The sequence below is a fragment of the Chrysemys picta genome, chromosome 1, assembly GCF_011386835.1.
Source record: "Chrysemys picta bellii isolate R12L10 chromosome 1, ASM1138683v2, whole genome shotgun sequence".
NCBI classification, from domain to species: Eukaryota; Metazoa; Chordata; order Testudines; family Emydidae; genus Chrysemys; species Chrysemys picta.
The window spans coordinates 186,269,241-186,292,816 of record NC_088791.1 but is presented as its reverse complement, the minus strand read 5'-3'; the positions used below and the strand labels follow the sequence as shown (position 1 = coordinate 186,292,816).

The 23,576-nt window shown below is 38.8% G+C and overlaps 1 protein-coding gene across 7 annotated transcripts in view; it reads right to left on the bottom strand.

Moving 5' to 3' along the window:
- Positions 1–11,214: 11,214 nt before the first annotated feature.
- GABPA (GA binding protein transcription factor subunit alpha) overlaps positions 11,215–23,576 on the bottom strand; it is a 41,447-nt gene continuing 29,085 nt past the window's right edge. For 6 of the 7 annotated variants that reach the window (XM_005289292.5, XM_042855741.2, XM_005289294.5 and 3 more), the window contains 3 exons: positions 22,986–23,126; positions 21,718–21,910; positions 11,215–14,374 (listed from right to left, as the gene is read on the bottom strand). In XM_005289292.5, the coding sequence (XP_005289349.2) occupies positions 14,146–14,374; positions 21,718–21,910; positions 22,986–23,126 (563 nt within the window). In that variant the 3' untranslated portion in view covers positions 11,215–14,145. Of the gene's footprint in view, positions 14,375–16,535; positions 19,265–21,717; positions 21,911–22,985; positions 23,127–23,576 lie in introns of those variants that run through there. The other variant, XM_042855742.2, reaches the window with a different exon arrangement.

The window sequence follows — 23,576 nt, the reverse complement described above, 5'->3', positions numbered from 1 at the left end:
ATTTAATAATGGGCTCCTCAATCTAGCAAAGAAACATATAACAATCCAACAGGTGGAGGGTAAAGCTAGACAAATTCAGATTAGAAATAAGGTGTACATTTTTAACAATGAGAGTAATTAACCATTGAAACAATTTACCCAATGTCATGGTGGATTCTTCATCACCGGCAATTTTAAAATCAAGATTGGATGTTTTTCTAAAAGATCTGCTCTAGGAATTATTGTGGGGAAATTCTGTGGCCTGTAAGGTCAGACTAGATTATCACAATGGTCACTTCTGGTCTCGGAACCTATGGCTCTTGAAAACAGGATGCAATAAGTTGTCGCATGATAAGGAATTGTTAGAGCTTCTGCTTTAGGCCCCAGACAAAAATGTCTTGATTTGTTAAAATGAGTAAAAGCAGATCCTTGAATACGTCATGAAAATGCTTAAATATAATTCATGACAATGAGTTAATTATAGCACTGGAAAAAGTCTCAGAAGTGGGTAGCAGCTGGGACAAGTGTATAGCTTTTATCCTAGTAACTCACTGCCTACATACAAAAAGCTGCTTTTAGCAATGCTAATTTTTGTTATACATTTGGCTACCCAAAATCACTTGGGCCTAAATCCAGATATGTCCCATGTTCCTTACAACTACATCAGTTACACCATATGGGCTGGTAATTTACATACTTTTAAGCATGAAAGCTTACAATATGCAGAAGTTGCTAGCACTCACCCAGCAAGCTTCCTGCTCTCTACAGATCAGGCAAGCATTGAAACCCTGGACATACTTGTTAAGTGTTAGATTGTCTCTGAAATGGATCTGCCACTGAGAATGAGAGCCCAAGGGACAGAGATACTAAACTTTAATACAGAAGAGTATTCTAGTTTTATTAAAACTCTTCACTGAAGCCCTGAGGAGACAGAGGAGAAACAAACTACTGGGCTGGTCTCTTCCCTCCTACATTTATACCATCAGAGAGACAGGCATTCTTATTTCAAAGGAGTATTTTTTCCCATTCTGGGTTTCTTCTGAAGGCAGGAGAAACCTAAAATATTTGCTTGTGGACACCATCTTCGATCATGCATGGAAGTTGGGTTGCACTTGTGAGTCCTGCTTATTTAGAGCCCCGCATAGTGCCACAGGGTGGCAGGAATGCAGTATGGCAGTTTCCCATTGAGGTGAATAAGAAAACAGCAAAATACAGGTCTGTTTTGTTTGGTTTGTTCTCTTGTTTGTTGTCTTTTTGTCTTGTCTGGATGGCTGATGGTAGTGGCCCCATACTTCCTCCTCAACTGGAGTGGTCAAAATTTTCCCCGAAAGCACATGCATAAGTACTTTCCTGAATTGGGGCCCTTAGCTACAGGGTGACACTCCCTCGTACCGTGTGTGTGTGTGTGTGTAAGAGAATATAGATATAGCCAAGGTGGACAAACCCCATTAAAACTTATTCCCTTTTCACATGGACTCATGATCTCATGTTTCTGCCCAAAACACTTCTTTCCCCCCCCCCCAAAAAAAAAGTATCGACCTGAAGTTTTAAGAGAAATAATCCCTATGCCCCTCAATGAAACAAAAATAAGGGTAGAGCTTCCACGCAGTGGAGGTGTAGCACTTTCCCGCTAACCTCTATAAAGTGCTCTTGGGAGCAGGCAATATAATGGAGTTTTACAAGGATTATGCTCCCAGCAGTGCTCAGAGAGCAATGTGCTTGTAAAATTTCCAGTCTGATCCAAAGCATTTCATAAATTGCTCTCCCATAAAGAGATGTGATATAAAGACCATGAACGTCCAGGTTAGACAGTGGCCAGGTGGATTACATGGTCACTTTAAAATAGGTAGGGCTAATGTATTATTTACTGACTGAGCTACTGTCATACATCATGGCTCTTTATAATAATTTTTTAAAAATCCTGAAAAAACAATGAAAACAGAGAGGGAAGCTTTCAATTTATATTGATAACAATTAATAATCTGAGCTAAATTACCGTCCCACAGCAGATTGTCCCATCAAAGGCTGAGCAACAGTATGCTATAACACAAAATAAAGATATATTATAGTGGAAGCCACAGCCACCATTCTAGTATAAACTGAATACACTTTTTAATTCTCACTCCTTGCGTTCAGTTGCTTTAACTCACCTTCTAGATGGAAATTTTCACATGTATGTGGCTTATTATCGCTAAAACATACAATACAAATGAGGAAACTATCAACATTTATCAGATTTTTGCTTTCAAAAAGCGTCAAGAATTTGTTACATCAGAAGTATCCATAAATAACTCCTTGATGCTATGCAGGATAAAAAAAAAAGTGGGATCCAAGCAGTGGGAAGGTGGATCATGAGAGAGGGTCTCTTAGAATGAAAATGCTGAAGAACTCAGAAAAAGTTTAGTGACTGATAGATAGGGGAAAATAAGTTGAATGCAAAATTTCAATTAAAAGTACAACTTGAACTGGATTAGAGTTCACTGCCTTAAAAATACAAGACAGAAGTTATACTGCAGCAAACAGTGCTGGTTATAATCCATAAAATAAGCTTAAATCAAAAGCTCTTCATTGCCAGACCCGTGGGGTATTATGTGATTCAGATCAGACAGCAAATGAACAGGACTGCATGGAAATAAGTTTTTTGTTTGGTCCCCTTCACCTTTGATGTTCAAATAACTAACCTTGCTATCTGTCTACTGCTCTGGGGACATTCAATTTTGAGTCTAATTTGTGTATCCTTTGAGCACTACATGTAGAATGAAAATAAGGTTACTAAATACTAATTCCTGTTCAATTTAGGTTGAAATTCAGGTTGGGGAGGTAAGAAGGAATATATAAATGATATAAGAGATGATAGAACTTGTACTGGTAGTGCCACTTAGAAAAAAATATGGAGAGACTATCAAATCACATTCACCCCAAATTTAGATTTTTGTTCAAAACAATAAGCAAAACATCTGTACCACTGATGCAGACCAAGTGAAATGTTTCTATGGTTTTAAAAATCCCACTAGAGTTTGTTTCAAACAAACATTCCTCTGCAGTTTTTACAACCCAAACATTTCAACACTGGAAACCTGAAGTTGAAAAGACTATAAACAAAAGTTAAACTGACATTTAATTAATTTCCATTGTCCAAGCTGAGACAAATGGAAAATGTAAACTACATTTCCCCTCCCCCCCCCGCAAAAAAATCCATGTTAGTCATTGAAGATGTTATTACAAACATAGGTAAAGAATTATTTACAATAAGATTTAAATTATCTCTTTATTGTAGATTAAACAGCTGTTACTGGTTAGAATTTCCACTTTCAACTGCCTTAATTTCTACTAAGCAATTGAATTAATTAGTTGCTTACAGTTATGATCAATAATTCATTATCTTCGCTTGGTGTTATTTTCACATCATAGCTTGTTACTGTGATATCACCTATAAAAGTAACATGCTTGGATGTTAATTGTGTCATGCAACAATCAATTTCCTTGTTAACCAAGATAATTGAGAAAGTGACTGTTACTCAGGTGACAGATAAATCTTCAGATGCTATTGCCATTAGCAATATTTATCTTTGGTTTCAGGAGGACCAGTTCTGCAGAGAAGGAGAAAATATTAATTAAAGGCAGACATTCAATATTTGTTTCTCCTACTCAGCATTTTTTAACCTTTGGTTCAAGTTATTAATGGCTAAATCATCACTACTCTAAATTAGATGCTGTTAAAACTTTAGTTTAGTGTCTGGTCAGACACCGTGGGCTCTAATTCCAGAATTTACTCAGCCACATTTAGTGTTTTAACTCTTCTATTTATGTATTTTTAATACTAGAACATAGCCTAACTGCTTTCTAAGATTTTGCTGAGTTTTTTCCCCCAGCTATAATTAAGGGCCTAAGTAACAGAGCAGAAGGGGGATCAACTGGGTAGGACTATATTCTAGGACTTGGACTTGAACATAGGTCTCCCCTGCTTTTCCACAGACTTCCTTGGTGACCTTGGGCAAATCACTTAGACCTAGTGTGACCCAGGAACCTCTTTGTGCTAACTGATAGGGGGTACATAGACTTTTACAGGGAACCTTAGGGTCAGACATATGCCTAATAATTCATTAAAGCGTGGCACGTGAGCTCATCTTGTTTACCCTTTTAAAATATTGGCATAATGTCAGCTTTTTTCTAGTCTTCTGGAACTTCTAAAGACTTATTGAAAAATAAAGTTAACAGTCCAGAAAGCTTCTCAGCCAGCTCTTTAAAAATTCTTGGATGAAACTGAGCAACTTGAGTAGCTGCTGTTTAACATCCTTCTGCGTTAACGTTGGAATTTAAAGTATTTCATGATCATATGGTCTGAGTACACCATTTGGGTTTTTCACAAATATACAACAGAAATATTTATTAAACACTTCCGTCTTTTCTGCATTATTATTGACAATTCTACTATTTCCATCTAGTAACAGACCAATGCCATTATTAGGATTTCTTTTGTTCCTGATATACTTAAAAACATTATTGTCCTTAACTTTGCTGGCCATAGATTTATCCTTGTGTCCCTTTCTGCTTCCCTTATCATTTTTCTACATTCCTAGTTTCCAGTGTATATTTATGTAAGTATCTGAGAAAGCTAATACATACTGATGGAAACAACATAATCATAATTACCCATACTTATGTACTAACTGGCAAGGTTTTCCTGTGTACATTGCCTATGCAAACATTAGAAATGGCCATAGACTAGTGTGGGAAGGGGGACTCCCCCCATACATGAACTAGTCACAATGTAATGATCTATGGCTACATATTTCTTTATTACACACAAATCTAATGTTCACATCATTTTAATATCTGGATGCTCTCATATGAAACTGTCTAGTACATGGACTGTTTCCATTCCCCACCAAAACCCCACACATTAGGGACATAGCTCTCCACCCTATACTAATGCACAGCTTCTTATGAGAAGCCAGAAGAGACCAGGAACTCTATTTATTAGTTAGGTAAATGCCTACAAGAAGAGATTAATTTTGCACCATTCCCTAAAAGATGACTATTCTTAATTACCATGGTAGCTTTATATGAAAGTTCCATTCAAGGAGCCTGCAAATTGTATCATAGGCTCTCAGCCAAAATGTCTCAATACAATGCTGCTGCTTTTTCTGGGAAACACAGAGAGGGGCATTTTCCTGATAGAACTGGATTGTGGTCCATTTAGGCCTTTGTAGATGAAGACCTGTTACTGGACAGGAAAAAATGTAGAGCACAAAGCATAGATTCATAGATTCCAAGACCAGATCATTTAGTCTGACTTCCTGTAGAACTCCACAAAAATAAATTTATTTTGAACTAGAGCATATATTTTTCAAAAAACATCCAAATCTTGATTTTAAAATTGCCTGTGATGGAGAATCCTCTCCCCGCCCCCCGATCTTGGTAAATTGTTCCAATGGTTAATTACCCTCAATTTAATTACTCTTTTTGTTAAGAATTTGCATCTTATTTCCAGTCTGAATTTATCTAGCTTCACATCAAGCCAGAATCATACAGTATTACATCTTTGTTTGCTAGATTGACAGGCCCCTTATCATTTTCAAATATTTGTTCCCCATGTATGTACTTACAGAATGTGATCAAATCACCCACATATTCAATACTGATTTACTGTCAGATGTCAAAACTTTCAACTGCCATGTATTCAAGGTGGTCGGATACTATATGGATAGGTAGCAATAAAGGAAAGACAGGTAGATCAAGGATAAAACTAGCTACGCCCCTAGTTGGTAGTTCTAAAGCAACGCTACCACCATGGTTCTGCCAGTAGAGGGAGCATAGCATATATGGTCCAGGAGAAAAGAGCAAAACACAAAAACTCACAAGTTCTTGAGTACATATTCTCCCCTCTGTCCAGCATGCCCTGCCTTAGCATATGGAATCAGGACAGGAGTTCACTAGTGTGACCAGATAGCAAGTGTAAAAAATCAGGACAAGGGGTGGGGAGTAATAAGAGCCTATATAAGAAAAAGCCCCCCAAATGGGGACTGTCCCTATAAAATCGGGACATCTGGTCACCCTAGAGTTCACAGACATTCACACCAACAGCATGGCAACTGAAATAATCTGTAGCAGCATGCAAATACCATGATTGTCAGCTAAATGCATACACATAGCATCCAAGATTAAGAGTCACTTTGTGCCAGATACATATGTCATTACAGAGTACTTGATGAGCTAAAAAATCTGTTTCATTTACTGTGACATATATAACAAATAAACATGTGAATATAAGCCCTATGGCCAGAAGCTCCAGAGGGAAAAAGTTCTCTCTATTCCCTCTATTGGTGAAGACAGAAAAGTGGTGCCATAGAAAGTGTTATATGCATCAGTCATCTACCCACAGTTTACTCCTGGGGGAATTCTGCACCAAAAAATTAAAAATTCAGACAATATTTTAAAATTCTCCATATTTTGTCAAAATAACACAATATAATCACATCAGTTTCAAGTCTTTTGGTTATACTTGCTTTCAGGTATTTTAATATAAATGTGTGTAACAATACAGAAAACAAAAAAGATTCCCCCAGGAGTAGAAAGTTAAAGAAACCCCTATCACAACCCTGTTCCTGTTTCTCAGCTGGCATGTGTGACACACCCCAGACTGCGGAGGCGTTTGTCGGCCTCCGCAGTCTGGGGTGTGTCACACATGCCAGCTCGGCACATCTTGGGGAAAAACTCTGCCCCATGGTCTTTTAGTCGATTCTCTTTTTTTGCCCTGCCCCCGTAAGATTACCATATTTCAAGTTCGTAAATAGGTGACACTGCCAGGGGGAGTTGGAGGAGGGGTTGAGTTGGAGGTGCTGGAGGGATGTGTGTACACTGGGAGAGAATGTTTAGGGGTGCTGGAAAGGTATGTGTGTATTGGGGGATGCTGGAGGGGGTGTTTGGGGAGTGCTGGAGGAATGTGTGTGTGTACTGGGGGAGGACATTTGGGGGCTGCTGGAGAGGATATTGGGGAGGTGCTGGAGGGAGCTGTGCCCCTGGCCCAGACACCGGTACTCCCCTGCCCCCAGAGCCCAGCCATAAGCCCAGATGCCCACACTCCTCTCCCTAGCCAGACCCCAGCCACACGCTCTGCTCTGTAGAGGTTCATTACTGTCCACACAGGGGACACGGTGTGGCCCCACCCTTCATCACTTTTTACAAGAGCAGGGTCTTTCACTCCTGCTTCAGTCCCTGGGCAGATGAAGATCAGGCCTGGCAGACAGAGCATGCAAAACCTTATTCTCCGCCAGGCTGAGTGCTCTGCTCACTGCAGGGCCACAGCCCAGGGCGTGCCAGGAACCGCTGCTCCTGGGAATCTGCCAGCTTCCCCTCCCCGCCCTGGCCATCCTCTATTTGTGAGCTAGGGAGCCAGACTCTGTGGGATCCTAGTGGTGGCCAGCGGGTCTGCAGTGCCAATTCTGCAGGAAAACAAAAATTCTGCACAGAACATTAGTTCTGTGCAAATTTTGCATTGCATAGTGACACAGAATTCCCCCAAGAGTAACAGTTGTTCTAGTGACACGTAGAATGTCTTCATAACTATCTGTGAACTTGGATTTGGGGGTGTAGTGGGCTCCCAGAATGGGAAAAGAGCTCTTACTATGTGGCAAAGAGCTCATTTTTAAGCGGCCAGGACTCTGCTCCAGAGTTCTAAACATTCTTGGATCCCCTCCCAGGGGGATTTTGTGGCAAGAGACAATACAGAGGACAGCAGCACAGCTAAGTGGACTCTGGTGAGGGCCCTGTTGTAATAACTGGTCCTACAAATTTACCCTCATTGAAAGTTCCACTGTGAGGAATGAAAGTTTATAAAATGTTACAATAACCTACAACAATAAGCACAGAAGGGAAAAGGTGAAAAAAGGAGACAAAAACTAGGTTAGTTCAAACAAAAAAGGCCTATAGCTATAACTCAAGGACTGTGTTATAATCATGCCTGGTAAACAAGAGTTAAGTGTGGGACTGGAAAACAATGGACCAAAATCGGCATGTCAGATATTAAGTCAAAATGGTGAACAAAATAATGGGGGGATGGTCTTTTATGCCCATCACACCCTTTTGGGGTCCTCAAAAAAAAGAGCGGGGGAGGGCAGGGAGCATTAGCAGATGCTGGCTGACTGAAAGGCAGGGGAACAGGAAGGAATGAGCTTTGTCATCATGGCTGCCACCTTCACAGTCTACCAGAACTCCGGAATCCACTGTGACACTGTTGGGCCTTCCATCATCCTAATCCCAAGGGAGGTCCCGACCAGACCCAGGCCAGAGAGAGGGACCCAGATGACATTACATTTCCATGAGCTTCATATGAATCCCATATGCCACCTGGGATGTGAGACTTTTTACCCCCAACACTTTGTGTGTCCTTTCCCCGCCACATTATCCCTTTTCTTTCCTATCCCTTTTCTTTTGCCTTCTGTTTAATAAGGCTCTGTCTACACTGGCACCACTAATACCACTCCTTGGGGGTGGAAGTTTTTTGTCAGCAGGAGAGCTCTCTCCTGCCAATAAACAGCAACTACACTGTGTGCCCTTTTAGCAGCACAGCTGTAGTGGCACAGCCTGGCTTAGCCAGCTAAAACAGTTTATCTTGCAACACTACTGTGAGCCCATGACCAAAGAGGCAGTTAAAAGCGAGGTCTTAAACAGCCTGATGCTGGTACAAGTTTGCCAGGTCTCAAAGTGGCTAGAAAGATTGCGTGCCATGCTTGTTTCTCCAGCAATGAGGCTGCAAGAGAAAGTCAACACTATAGACAGAAGCTGCATTTTCTATCTTTGCTGTTATTCTCGTTCCCTTTTGTGTGTGGGGTTGTTTTGTTTGGTCTTCTAGAAAATGGGATAGTACTTAAACAGCTCCAGCCCATCTCAACTAACTTCTCTCTTTCCTCAAAGGACAAGTTCCTCCAAAGAAACATCTTTAATACCAACACTTTACTCAAGTATCTTTTTATCAGGATACCCTGGGTCTTCTGGGCCCCAAAACACAATCCAATAGAAAGGACTTAAAATAAAACAAGCAAAAGAGACTCACATACTTCCAAGTCCTGGCCATCTCAATTTCTCAAGCACCATACTTCCTGATCTCTCAGCCAGGAGCACATTCACCAGATCCCTCTCCAAACTGAGATAATTTACTAGGCTGTTCTGGTTTCTGTGCTACCTTTTTGGTCACCTGCACTAGAACACTTTTCAGACAGGCCTACCTCATACAATCCCCGTTCAGTTGCCACTGCCTAGGCAGCCTTCCCCCTCCCAGCCAGAGGTGCCTGTAAAACTCTGCTCCCTAAGCATTCCTCCTCCTCTTGACCAACACTCCCAGTCCACCCCAGCTGCAACTAGTAATGACCTAACGAGTCACAGATGTCTCTCACCAGGCTGAATTAAGCCCCTGACACGGGCACACTGGGGATTTGGTCCTTTCCTCTAAAGCAGTGGTTCTCAATTGGAGGTCCAGAGGGCTGCTAGCTGGTTTCAGGGGGTCTGTGAGCCTGGAGACCATGGGCAAAGTTGGAAGGGGACACAAAGGGCATTTTGCCCCAATCTGCAGTGCCTTAACCAGAGCGGGGCAGTCCCAGAAGCAGCTTCACCTCCCTCCCACCAAGGCCCTGCCCAGGTCAGAGACTGGAAGCCAGAGCCAGGCAGTGTGGGTACTGACCATGGAGCGGTCAGCACAGCGCTACCCTGTCTGCTGCTGGTGCTTGGAGCTTCAGCTGCTCCTCAGCTCCAAGCCCCCTTTGACTGCTCGCAAAGCTGGTAAAAGCTGTCTGGGTGGCAGGACCCATCTCCCTCAGGGAATGACCGACCACAGGGGGCCCTCCCTTGGAACACAGCCCCTAGTTACCCCCTCCCTGCACCCTGAGCTACCTGCACACAGTCCCTAGCTACACCCAGACAGACTGGGTGACATGCTGAGGTGAGTTGGGGTGGAGGTGGTGCTCCCTCCCCTAAGCCCTGCTATGCAGAGCTGGTCCCCCAAAATAGAAGTCAAAATACACTTAGGTAGGGTACCAGGTGTGGGGAGGGGGAGAAAGGGCTTAGAAAGAAAAAGGTTGAGAATCCCTGCTCTAAAAGGACCAAACTCTTGACACTCACTTTTTTTCTTTTAACAGGAAGATCAGAACTGTTTGTAATATTACTAAAAAATTAAACCCTAGCTAATAGCAGGCCCAATCCTCAGCTGGTGTAAATCAGCATAGCTTTGTTGGTTGCATTGGTACGATACTGATTTAGAAGATCTGGAGGTATGTTTTAATTAGGATATAGATTTTTCTCCAGACCATACAAAGCTATACAGCATGTAGGTGATGTGTGCCATAATACATGAAATTGTTGATGAGCATCCTCTTTAACAAGGCCTTTTATACCTCTGAGGTAATATAAAAATCAGATCCAACACATTTCATATATTTACAAAACAAAAGTATAAAGAGAACAATTTGGGCACAGAAAGAGCCACATTAAAAAAAAGGGTTACATATTTAAAGTGTGGTTGAACTCCGAAAAGTGAGTGCGTTAAAAAATTGGCATTGCCGAGTTCTATACTTGTTTCTCAGAAATTCTCATAGTAGCTTTGCTCAGTTTAAAAGTAAAATATATTTAGCTACTATCATCTGCACAGAAACTCCTGGAATTTAAAAGTCAAGCTGTGTTCTTTCTGGCTTGTGGATCACCAACCAGTAATACAGCCTACATGCAACAACAACAAAAATGTAACATGTAATATTTGCATAAGTAGCATATTTTACATGTATGTTAACTCAAACTAAAATGAAACTGGCCCTTTTCATATTAACCTGCACACATATATAGAACATCCTTACATGAAAGATTTCTAGAAAATGTTCCGTGGTCACATTCTAATTAATTCCATCATGGATGTATACTGAATCCATCTCATGCTCTTGTAGTTTTGAGGGGTTGTAATACAAACAACAGGAAATGTATCACAAAACCAAACCTGCAGAAGACAAACTCTGTATGTTGTTGTTCTAGCACAAGTACAAAAAGATAAAGATGTTTTAATATTAAGGTGAAGAAAATCTGTTTTGAAGAAAGCTTGAAGTTAATTTTTGCCTCTTTTCTTGTGCTCTTTAGCTGTTGAAAATGAAATTGTGCATACTAATCTTTAAAACTAGCCGCCACTTTAAAAAAAAAAAAAAAAGCCGTGGAAGCTATTCTGAAAAACAAATGAATCATCACCAAAACATTAGCTGTGTAACAGTTTTTTTTATTTTACTATATTGACATTTTATGCACAAATATTTTATCAGAATAAAAATAGAAAATAATTGTTTCATGTAAAATTACCAAAAAAATTCAAAACAAAAGTAATACATAATTATTAGCAGAGTATAAGTGTCTTTATTTAAAGAGTAAAAATGTACGCAAACCCCCTGTTTTACAAAAAAATTGGGATTATACTTTTTTTTCTGGCAGCAACAAAACAATTATATTGACATATAATATTCTACATCCTTTATTTAATTGAAGACATCAAGTTAGTCAGATTTCGCTCTTAGTTACAGGAAATTTGACAACAGCTTTATGCTGTTTGGAAAATGCATTGGTCCTTTTTTAATGAAAAGAACATGGTGGAAGAGCAGCAGATCCTACCATGAAATAAAATGCATATAGACAAACCCAAAAGGGATAATCATATTTACTAAATTAAAGAGCTTCAACCTAATCATCAGATGTATTTACATGGGAAGTTTTGATGCCATCTTTCCTAATAGAATGGAATAAGAGTATGTATATTCAAGGGTAAAGCATTAATTTTCCTTACTAGTTTTGATATGAATTCATCCTCCATTAGACTGATTTGGTCAGTCAACATTTTAAATTCTTCCTTTCTCTGCCCACTTGCAGTATTTTAGACCTCTGCTAGAAAGATTGAGCAGTGTTCTAAGGGGCAGTTGTATCACATTTATTAATTAGCTACTTGAATTGTGGCTTGTATTTACAGTGCCCATCCTTGTCTTGAACAGAGCTGCACAAATGGAATTCCGGACACAGAAAAAAGTTGTTAGCCACGCAACTTGCAGCCTAATTTTCTCCTTTCATAAGCAAGATAGTGACCTCAGCTATTTACATAAGAGATTTCAAATGCTTGATAGTAAAAATGGGCTACAACTGTACTATAACAGTCATACAAGCTAGACATTTGACTTGACTTCTGACTGATGTACCCATATCTGTAACTTAAGGATTTGTTACGGACTAAAAAGGATTTGTATATCTTCTTATAAAGCTAATACATCTTTCAGAAGCAGCATGCTCAGCCTTTTGGCAAATGAAGGAGTGCTTCAGTAATTCAAGAATGGTAAATTAAAAGTCACTGGGGAATCTGACAAGAGAAAGCTACAATCGTGGTGATGGCAGCTAAAGAGACTTAAATGATAGATTGCCAAAACGGCATGTGAGAGATCCTCAGGACTACAGCAGAGGCATGGAGATGCACCTCCACCGAGAAAAACACCTCAGCCCCCAGATGTACCCTTAAAAAAGAAACCCTAAAAATATACAAGTCTCACATATTTCCAATTCCTTGAAAGCCAGTTTCTCTTTACTTGTCAACAGCAATAACGTAGTGCTCCCACCACTCAGTTTAAGAACATTTTACATTAAGCATCTGTCAGTGTAGCAAGATTCTTGACTTAAAAGTTTTAAGAGTAACTTGACCTTTCAACATGGTACTAAAGATTTTTCTCTTATGCAATTATATTTTTACTATTTGTCAAGTGACACCACAGCTTCTGCTGATGGTTCCTTATTTAAAAAAAATCTGCTTGCAAGAACAGCAAAAATGCATGGTAACACAATATTCATACTGTTTAAACAAAGGGGCAAAAAGTAAAAAATACTCTATTCAGACTAACAGAAGAAGTCTAGCAATCCATTAATGGAGAAGCTCACAAATCATGGAGACACAGTTTTCTACATATTAACATGTATATGCTTGAAGTAAGTAGTATTTATACCAGTCTCTGGATTAAGGATACATTCCAATTATATATATTTTGAAAAATTTATCCAAACCCTTAACTGTGTCCTGCTTAGGCCTCAGGAATGTGTAGTTTTGTTTCTGAGGCCTTAAAACATTATCTGAAGTTTGGAAAAAGTAATTTTAAATAAGAAACTATATTTTTTCATATTTTAATAGGGCAGACTGTACAATAATCTGGAAGTGAAACTTCAGATTTTTATAAACTTATTTGCAACTCATTTTGTTTCTAAACAGGAAAGGATTGCTGAATGTGATTAACTTAAGTCTTCAGTTCATCAAGATCAACTATAGTGCAGGTATAAGGAGTATTGGCTAATATACTCTGCAGTTTAGAGTAATAAAAACTTCTTTTGGGGTGAGGGAAGTTTTTAATCACCTGACAGGAAAAACATGGAAATCTTTATTAATTTTCTTTTGCTGAGTAGCAAGCATAACATTTTTCAAAAGTTAAGAACTTTCCCTCGTATATGCATGTTAGCTACACATTACAATGAAATACTCATAATTGGCTTTTGATCTAAGCCAGAGTTAAACCTGGATCTCTTTCTTCAGCACTGATCTTCAGTTTAGTCTATTCTTAGTTTTCTTTGCTTATAAACAGAGAAATTGTCTTAAGGACTTGATGCTTTGTATTATTTTTTAATGTGTCTGTTCTTTCTGCTCTGCTTGATTAGATGAGATTAACAGGCATGTTTAAGGGCAGCTCCTGCTTTAATTGTGTATGCATCCAATTCCATTTTGTAGTTCGATAGAGAATAAAAAACAGCAGAAAGGGTTGAATTCAAACTATTGACCAGTCTATTTCCTGTAGATGCTTCACTTTTCTTAAAATGCTGGAACAAATATTTTGTAGGCCTGAACATACAACATGAACCAGTTCATCTTTCCTCACCAATTTCAGCAGACTACATGACACAGTGTGCCATTCTTCACATTGAAGAAGTTGTAGTGATCCCTTAACATACACTGAAATATATGCTGTTAAAGATCCAAATTTATGGGAGTCTCAGTTCTTTGTAGAAAATCATGCATCATATTGTACTGTCAAGGAATAAAAAGAAGCTTCCAATTCTGATAAAGATAACTGCTCTGGTATATAAGAAAGGCCTCAGGCTCCCACTTTCAGGTCCTAGTGCTTAATTGTCTTTCTCGGTTTGCAGGGATGCTGTAGCTAGTGCTACTGCTGTGACTGGCTGTGCAATGCCATGGAGTTGCATCTTTGCCAGTTTCTTTTGCTCACACTCTGTGACCAACCGGTTCAGCTCTGCTGCGCTATAGCCAATGAGAGTTTTCAAGTCACAGACAAATTTGTACACAAACCTCTTGCCTTGTACTTTGCAGATCATATCCCCATCATAGTAATACCTTAAATGAGAAAAACAAAGCAAAAATCAGTGCAAAGTAACAGAGTAATATTCAGTGTACGAAACCCACGCATCCACACACAATGATCACCCTTAAAGATGCTGTAGCGCTAAAAGGTAGGTTCTTTTTCTCATTGTAATATGTTGATAAAGATTTATTTTATTCACCAACATAAAACTAGACTTCAACTCTCTTGCGCTGGAGTTGTTCTGTTTTCAACATAAATGGAAAGAGGAGACGAAGGCAGTGGAATATGAATTCTTTCTCGAGTTATCTGGCTGAGCTATTGGGAGAGCAATGTTACTAAATCAATTAATCATCGCCATCACAAATCCCACAGAGATGCAGGCTGCTTGAAGACTGAGCATCACTGGGGTGACAGTACACCGGAATGGCCATTTTGCAAGATTTCATTGATTATTTTTGCCTTAGCGGCAGAGAGACTCTTGGCCATTTCAGCTACAAGGACAATTGACTAGGAGGTCGGTTTCAGTATGCACCCTCATGTACTGACCCTGTAGGTCCCATAACTTTGCCTCTTGTTTCCTCCCTTGGCGGAGAAAGCAGCTAATTTCAAACTGAATGCTGTGGTCATTGTATTCATGAATATTATGGAAAGAGTGGGATTGTATATTAATATAGCCCATCTAAAACTACAGGATACTTTTCAATAGCGAGTACTGGAGTTGCACTCTTTCCTTTGTATAATTTAAATGTAGGACCTATTAAAAAACAAAGTCAGAAGCACATCCATTATCTATGTTTACAATTAATTATGAATGAATTACCTTTTTATGGTCAACATTTTTCATGTTTTATCACAATAGAGTTGTTACCATATGCCACACCAAACAGAATGCAGTTAAGATAACATAAAACTCTACACAAGATCTATAGTATTCCAGAGACAAATTTAACTTTTTACAGTTGTATTTTGTGCTCTCCTCACCTCAAGCATTACTGAATTTGGACTTCTGAGGTTTAGTGGGATTGTGATAAATTTGTGCAAGGCACAAATATAATGATAGAAAATTACCCAGCTATGGTTCAGTTTCTCTGAAAATATCATTTGACTGGAATCCCACTCTTACCTTATGCTTCTAGCATCAAATAGCTGGAAACTCCCTTGGCTCTCAGATTTTCAACCCTTTGAAAAGCATGCTTGTGTACAGAACAAATGCCAGGTCATCTGTACTTCTGAGATGTTCTTTAGTCCTTGATAAGCAAGGAATAAAGAGGGTCTCTAATCTCCAAGCAAAATTCAGTAAGTCACTGAACTATCTTTTGCCTCCCAGTCAAATCTCTTTGGAGACACCAAATTTTGAAGATGACATACTTCAGACTAAAGCTGTGTCTACACTGTCACTTTCAGTGCTAAAACTTTAGTTGTTCAGGGGTGTGACAAACACACCCGAGTGACAAAAGTTTTAGCACTGAAAAGCGCCAGTATAGACAGCGCTGTGGCTCCCGGCGATAATGCTCGTTCGGGGTGGTTATTTTTTTTTTTATCACCGGGAGAGCTCTGCCTTGGCGATAAAGCGTGACTACACTGCCCACATCACAGTGCTGCCACAGTTGTGCTGTAACATGGGTAGCGTAGACATACCCCAAAACAAAAACTGGAACTTTCAGAATGAGAAATACCCAAGTTGGTATGGCAAACCACAGAGACTGGTGAAGACTTCGGGTGCAGGTAGCAATCGATTTATCGGGGATCGATATATCGTGTCTCATTAACACGCGATATATCGATCCCCGAACGCGCTCCCAGTCGACTCTGGAACTCCACTGGAGCGAGCGGCGGTGGCAGCGGAGTCGACAGGGGAGCTGCGGCCGTCGATCCTGCGCTGTGAGGACGGGAGGTAAATCAGAATAAGGTACGTCGACTTCAGCTACGGTATTCCCATAACTGAAGTTGCGTATCTTACATCGACACCCCTCCCCCCCATAGTGTAGACCAGGCCTTCCTGTAAGTGGAATGAAGTCTGATTAGGTGCACTGTGGTCATTAAGAACTGAAGTAGAGCACACCACAGGGCCTTGAGAATTAAGAGTTTGTCATACATATCAAAAGGCCAAAAGTGAGGGTATCTTTGAGAGCTGATAGAGCAGCTGTCATGTCTCATGCTAGAAGAGACACAAGAGCTGGAATCTAGTCAGTATAGTAACTACAGAGAAATATTTATAACAGTTTTTACAGAATTTTGTTACAGATGCAATGCACAATACAGAGAGTAAAACAAACAAATACAGAAAATGAATGAATGTTTAGGAATTCTTAATCTGTTGGTATATTTCAGATTATGATGAAACAAAAGTTGTGTATGTTTGTAAAGCACAAGATTAAAAATGAGCAACGTCACCTTTCTATCAAGTAATTAAGTAGATACTGCTTCTGGCAATTCACTGATGGCACAGTCAAGAATACATACCAAAATACAGACCAATTGCTTTTTCTGTTCTTTGTATTCATGGAACATTACATGAACTACTTTTAATCTGCTTATTCTTCTGATAACTGGGTAGAATATCTACCACCTTCACTAGCAGCATCACCATCATTATATATTAATTACAAATTTACACAGTAGTTTTAATAAATTAGTAAACAAAACTTAAGTCACAAGTTTGTTTTTTTAAACAAAAATTCAGGTTGCCAGCAAATTTTTCCCAGTGGCAGAAGGAGGCATTTAATATTGTCACAGACATCTAAATGTTAGGTAACATGTCAGTATTGACACAGCTGCTAAAAGAAAATACTTTGAGAAACAAAATATACATATATTTTTTTCAGTTTACGTAAATTATTATGAAAACATCCTGGTGATGAGAAAGTTATTCTTGAGTTCTTCTGCTGCTTTCACTTAGTTTGCTTATAAAAGAAAAATAAACCCTTTAAAACCACTAGTGTGATTTTGGTGTTGCAAGAAAAATTTTCATATATACCTTGCAACCGCAAATGGATATAGAATCATAGAATATCAGGGTTGGAAGGGACCTCAGGAGGTCATCTAGTCCAACCCCCTGCTCAAAGCAGGACCAATCCCCAACTAAATCATCCCAGCCAGGGCTTTGTAAAGCCTGACCTTAAAAACCTCTAAGGAAGGAGATTCCACCACCTCCCTAGGTAACCCATTCCAGTGCTTCACCCCCCTCCTAAGTGAAAAAGTTTTTCCTAATATCCAACCTAAACCTTCCCCACTGCAACTTGAGACCATTACTCCTTGTTCTGTCATCTGGTACCACTGAGAACAGTCTAGATCCATCCTCTTTGGAACCCCCTTTCAGGTAGTTGAAAGCAGCTATCAAACCCCCCCCCCCTCATTCTTCTCTTCTGCAGACTAAATAATCCCAGTTCCCTCAGCCTCTAAAGTGACAATATGGAAAAAGGAATTTCACACTTTCATTAATATTATTAGGGACTCTTATTAAGCTATATACAAATTTCAAATAATTTATACTTTAAAATGTATATCAAGACTGGAGCAATTTAAATCAAGACAATTTAAATCATTCATTTAAAATCACTTGATTTTTCAAAAAGTCATTTATAGTAATTTGAAAATTTGTACTATGCAGCTTCAGATTGAAAATAAAAACTGCATTTACTTTAAAATAAACTTTAAATATCTCAAGCTACTGTGTCTCTTATCTGAATCTTAAAAACCCGCTATGGGCAAAAAAATCAAGATATTGAAAAATTAGGTCCTGATCCTGCAATCATTTATGCTGGTATGTAACTTTACTCACATGAACAGTGCTTAAAAATCACATAAGCATTTGCAGCATCAACCTTGTATTTTAGAGTAGGCCAAATTACCAAATAAGTTGACATTAATGAAACAAAGCATTTCTGGGGAAAAGTTGGTAAACATGTTTTATTTCATAATTTGAATGTGCTGAATTTGAAAATGAAGTTTACCAAAACTGAATTTTGAACTTTAAGGTAAGTAAAAACAAAAAATTGCTATCATTTGTAACTTAAAAAAAAGTGAAGGAGAGGTACTAAATATAGACTATGTTCCTAATTTGGAATCCTGTGCTAACAGAAAATGCAGGGTGCGATCTCTGTTGAAGATCCTCTTGTTATGTGATGATATGCACTTGAATTTTGTTTGTTTTGCATTAAAGTATTTACTTAATCTTAAATATCATCCTTAAGTAAGTACTTTTCAGATATTTTTGGAATTAAATGCCCTGCTATGCTTGACACTAAGTATCATACACAACATAGTATGATATAGTTTATTTCCCTAAGTTCTTCTCTTTCAAAAATATAAATTATTACTATTAGCCCTAAGCACTAATCCAACCTAAAGCTGACTTTTGCTTACAGTGTAAGTGAGCTGAGTATTGATTTGGATACCTATGCCTTAGCATAAGCTACGTTCTGATAAATATTTATTCAATATTCATGAGGTAGTGTTTAATTATATTTATTATTATTGTCAGGTATTCCATAGATGAAACACAGAGGCAGTCTTGAACCTGAAGCATCCCTCAACAATATCTTGCCAACAAGTGAAAAAGGACAGTTTTGGCTTCTAGCGAACAGGGATTGATTACAATACTAGGGGCAACCAATGCAAGACAGAAACTCAGAGTTTTCTGAATAGGGATGCAACCAATAGAATTCTAACAGCTCTTCAATCTAAATGCAGGCTATAATTACTTTGGCATAACACTGTTATGCAACATATGCAGATAGAGGTAAAATTAGCAGTTTTTAAAATCCAATGAAGCTATTTCATCAACCAGTAAGGATGAACTGCAAATCCCATCTTGCATTACAATCTCCAAAACCTCAACAGTGCTTCAGAGCAAGGTCCCCTTAGTGAACTGGAGTTTGCATTTCTGCCAGGATGGAAGTTTCCAAACAAAAAACTTTCTTCTGAAACAACATTCAAAATGAACAAACAAATACTGGAGTCAGCAGAGTATAAATATGAGCTTAGTATAGATACAGCTGGTGTAAGTGACCTAATAGTCTCCGAATTGAAATACCACCCTAACTGCTATAAACATTTCTCGAGACAATACCACCACTAACCATGAAACCACTCAGAGTGATACTGACTTGGCAATGGTCTGTTTTAGCAATGAGAGAAAGCACTGCAGAAAAGGGCTGTGTTTTGGAACTTTCACAGGTATGGACACATTACTGTTTTCTCTCAAATGAAGCTGGTGGCGATGTCCCACATACACTTTTAAGTCACATGGAAACCTTCAAAGAAAAACTTATTCTACATTGTGATGGTGCTTACAAGTTCATTGTCTTACATGATCAATCTGCCTTGGAGAGAAAAATATTATTAGTGCCTGTCAATTCTGTCATCTCTCTTTCCTTCCAGGCACTGACAGGTTTTGATATTGTTTCCCATATTGCTGGGCACTGCAAGAAAATGGCTTGGACAATATTTATGGAGAAACATGCATTCCTAAGAAATTTAGGGAAGGATAATCTATAGAATGAAAATCATTTCAGCAGAAAAAGTTCATCTGCAACATGTACAATTTACTTGAAGAGGAGAGCTGCAACAAGTTCTCCAAGTATCGATCACTAGAGGCACTGACCCCAACAAATGGTGCACTGCGCTACCACGTCCAAAAAACTCACTTTCAAGCCACGGTGTGGAGGTAGGCAAACTGCTACAATCCCACACTGCCGTTATGAGAGAACATGAGTTGGGACAAACACAATAGAGAACTGCTACCCAAGCTAATGTCACTATAGCCAATCCCCCACAACTGTGCAGATGTGTCAAAGGGTGCCTATCGCAACACTGGAGCTGCAGAAATGCCACAATGGCATGCACTGGGCCTGTTAATGCAAGGGGTGTGTTGATACATATAGGATCCGTTAAATTATACCTGTTTAAACAATGTGCAGGACATACAGTAACTGTTTGTAGTTGATTTAAAAGATAGATATTTACTAATTTTTCAAATTTTACTTAAATGTTGTACTCCAATTTAGAAGGTGAAATATTCAAAGTTCAGCTTAGTAATTTTTTTTTTTTAAAAACAGACTGAGCACATTTAAATCATGAAAGATAACCTGTTCACCCGCCTTTCCCAAAAATGCCTCCTATATCTTATTTTATAGAAAATGTGCCTAATCTATTCTACTGACTATGTTTTTTAGTGACATAAAATCTATTACTTTGTTAACTCTGAAAAAAAATTGGTTTAATGAAAAGTTATTGTGCACTTTCTTTTAAATATACACAGGACAAAATTTGCTGAAGTGGGAGTCTAAAGTTATGGTCCTAAGCCCATATATTTAGGTACTTAAAATGTTTTTGTAAATGTGACCCTTAACATGATTTGGGAGCACAATTCCCACTGACTTCAAACTACAAAACCCAGATGACGGAAAACAGCTTAGTTGAGGCATTTCAGTTTTCTTGACTTGTGGAAGTTCAATATATCAGATGGTGATGCTGGCTGGAAACAGAGCAGGAGCTATTTGTTTATCAATTGTGTGTTTTAGTTTGTGTTGTTCTCACAGTAAGGATGCTAATGAGGTCCTGGACTTGTCTTTTTCAGCACACACGAGCATTTTAAGTATGATACTTAATAGAAAAAACATCTATGTAAAATCTGAAATTCTATAACAGTTTGGCATGCAGCAAATCTCCAAAAAGGGCCATAATTTTAGAGTTTAATGTACCCACCCTACACACACAATATATGATTTGAAAGCTTATTTTATGTGCAATTAGTTGAAGTGGTGCTTTAGGCCTGTAGGTGAGGTAAAACAATGGTACTCAAAATGAGATAGTGTCATTTTTTGCATAGTTCCAGAAATACTGAAACATGACTACAGTTTTTTGTTTTTTTTTTACTGTGTAAGTTAACGTCACACTTTAATATAGTGTTTATTGGTCAAAGCTCCCAAATGACAATGTATCACAAGATTTTTAATGGGCAAGTTCTCCCTGCCCTGAGAAATGATGAAGCTGCTTAGCATGTGGAAAAAATGGCGAGAGCACTGCACATAACCTATACGCCGCTGGCAGCGGGGTGCAGTGTATCTTAAATTTTGTAACTATAGCTATTTCCATGACTATTTCCCCAAGAAATTGTTAAACATATTATCCAAAGATTATCGATCATAGTATTTTCCATGTGTTTTCTAAAGGCCACCCCTCACGCATCCAAATAATGACCCACCCTTCTCAGCTGATGAGAACGGCAGAAGAAGGTGGCATGGTGGTCTGTAACTGTCTGTTTTTTAACTGATGTGCAATCACAAAAGATCATATGTAACTGGCAGAATACTACAGTTAGAGATAAGTATACAACCATTTCATGAAATAATTTAGTTGTAGAGCTTCTTACCGTAGAGCACGACTAAGCTTCTCATAGTTCATGGTGGGTTTATTTTTACGTTGTCCCCATTTCTGTGCAACCAGCTCAGGTTGATTCAGTTTAAACTCCCCTTCATCGCCAACCCAAGAAATACAGTCTCGAGCATCTTTGTCAGTAAGAAGTTCTAGCAAAAACTGCCATAGCTGAATCTGGCCATTGTTTCCTATGGAGATAAAAAGGCATTAAAACTAAACAGAAGTTATTTTCTACAGAGCTAAAGTTATTTTAAGATTTCATAAGCTTCAGTTTAGGACAGCTCAACATTCATGTTATACAATGGCCAAGATTTTTTTTTTTCTTTCTTTTTTTTAAAATCAGACCGTAAGTTAAGCGCTTAAACGAGCACTTAGAATTTAAATAGTTGGCCTGATCTTTCAAAAGTGCAGCGCACCCAGTAGCTCTCACTGAAATTTTGGCCTAGAAGCCTAGTTCTAGGATCCTATTTTTGAAAATCTTGGCTAATGTCACAAGGCACTTTGCAGAGCATGTCAATCAAGCAAAACTTAAACATGGTTTACAGATGAGACTTTTTTTTTTGGAGACAGATGAAGTAGCAACTCCTAACTGAGCGGAAGGGACAGAAAGGAAAGCAATATTGGAGGACAAAAGCAATGTAACGGGGGAGCTGATATACAATATTAAAGATACAAAGAGTTTGGATGAAGAAAATCTAAGGAGAATTCTGAAGTTAAATTGCATAGCTAACGTGCAGTTTTCCTAAAAGTGCCTTCACTTCATAGGGATTAGCAGGTCTCCAACTGGTAAAGTTACCAGCAGTGTAAGAAGGAAAACTAAACAAACAGTATGCAAAGTGCCAGGTTAGAATTCTGGAACATATTTGCCAATCGCTGCTTCCTTCCCGAATGATCCAGTAAGGCGAAGATAAATGGCAATTGAGCAAATGGCATTGAGTGGGAGGAAGGGGGGCACTTTTAAGACACTTGTCAACCTTGGGTTTGTCTGTCTACAAGATAGCACTTCCATCAAGATAGTGCTCTTTAGCACCATGCTGGGCACTGATTCAGTACTAACTCAAAAGGTCTGAGGGCTACATACTGCATCAGCACTTCCTGTCTTACCTGGATTTTCCCTCCAGGCCTCATATCCAAGCAAGCAGCACTTAGAAAATTTGGCAAAATCATATCTGTAAGGGATACAGCTGTATTCTGCAAATTCACCATGTGATTTAACTGTTAAATATTTATAGCATTTACATTAAAATAAAATTGAGAAAATACCTGTTCTGTTCCCAGGTGAACTTCGGTCTTCTCCTGAGATTCTTGGTGCTCTTTGTACTTTAGCTGCCTTTGCACTGCTGTTTATTACTTTAATGGTGGTCGGGGTAGCAGGCTGTACAGATGCTGGAATAATTTGCACAGCTGTGAAACGACAAACATTGGAGAATAATTATAACTTGTTGGTACAAAAACCTGACACGAGAGAGAGAGAGAGTGTGTGTGTGTGTGCGCGCGCGAGAGCGCTTTAGAAACTAGTGCTACAAACACTCGGGAATGGAGGTTGTTCGGAACTCTGAACAGAACGTTATGGTTGTTCTTTCAAAAGTTTGCAACTGAACACTGACTTAATACAGCTTTGAAACTTTATTATCCAGAAGAGAAATGCTGCTTTTAACTATCTTAATTTAAATGAAACAAGCACAAAAACAGTTTCCTTACCTTGTCAAGTTTTTTTTTTTTTTTTTTAATTCCCCCCTTTTTTAGTAGTTTACATTCAACACATTACAGTATTTGCTTTTTTTTGTCTCTCTCTCTCTCTCTCTCTCTCTACTGCCTGACTGCATAATTTTGGTTCCAAAAGAGGTGTGTGGT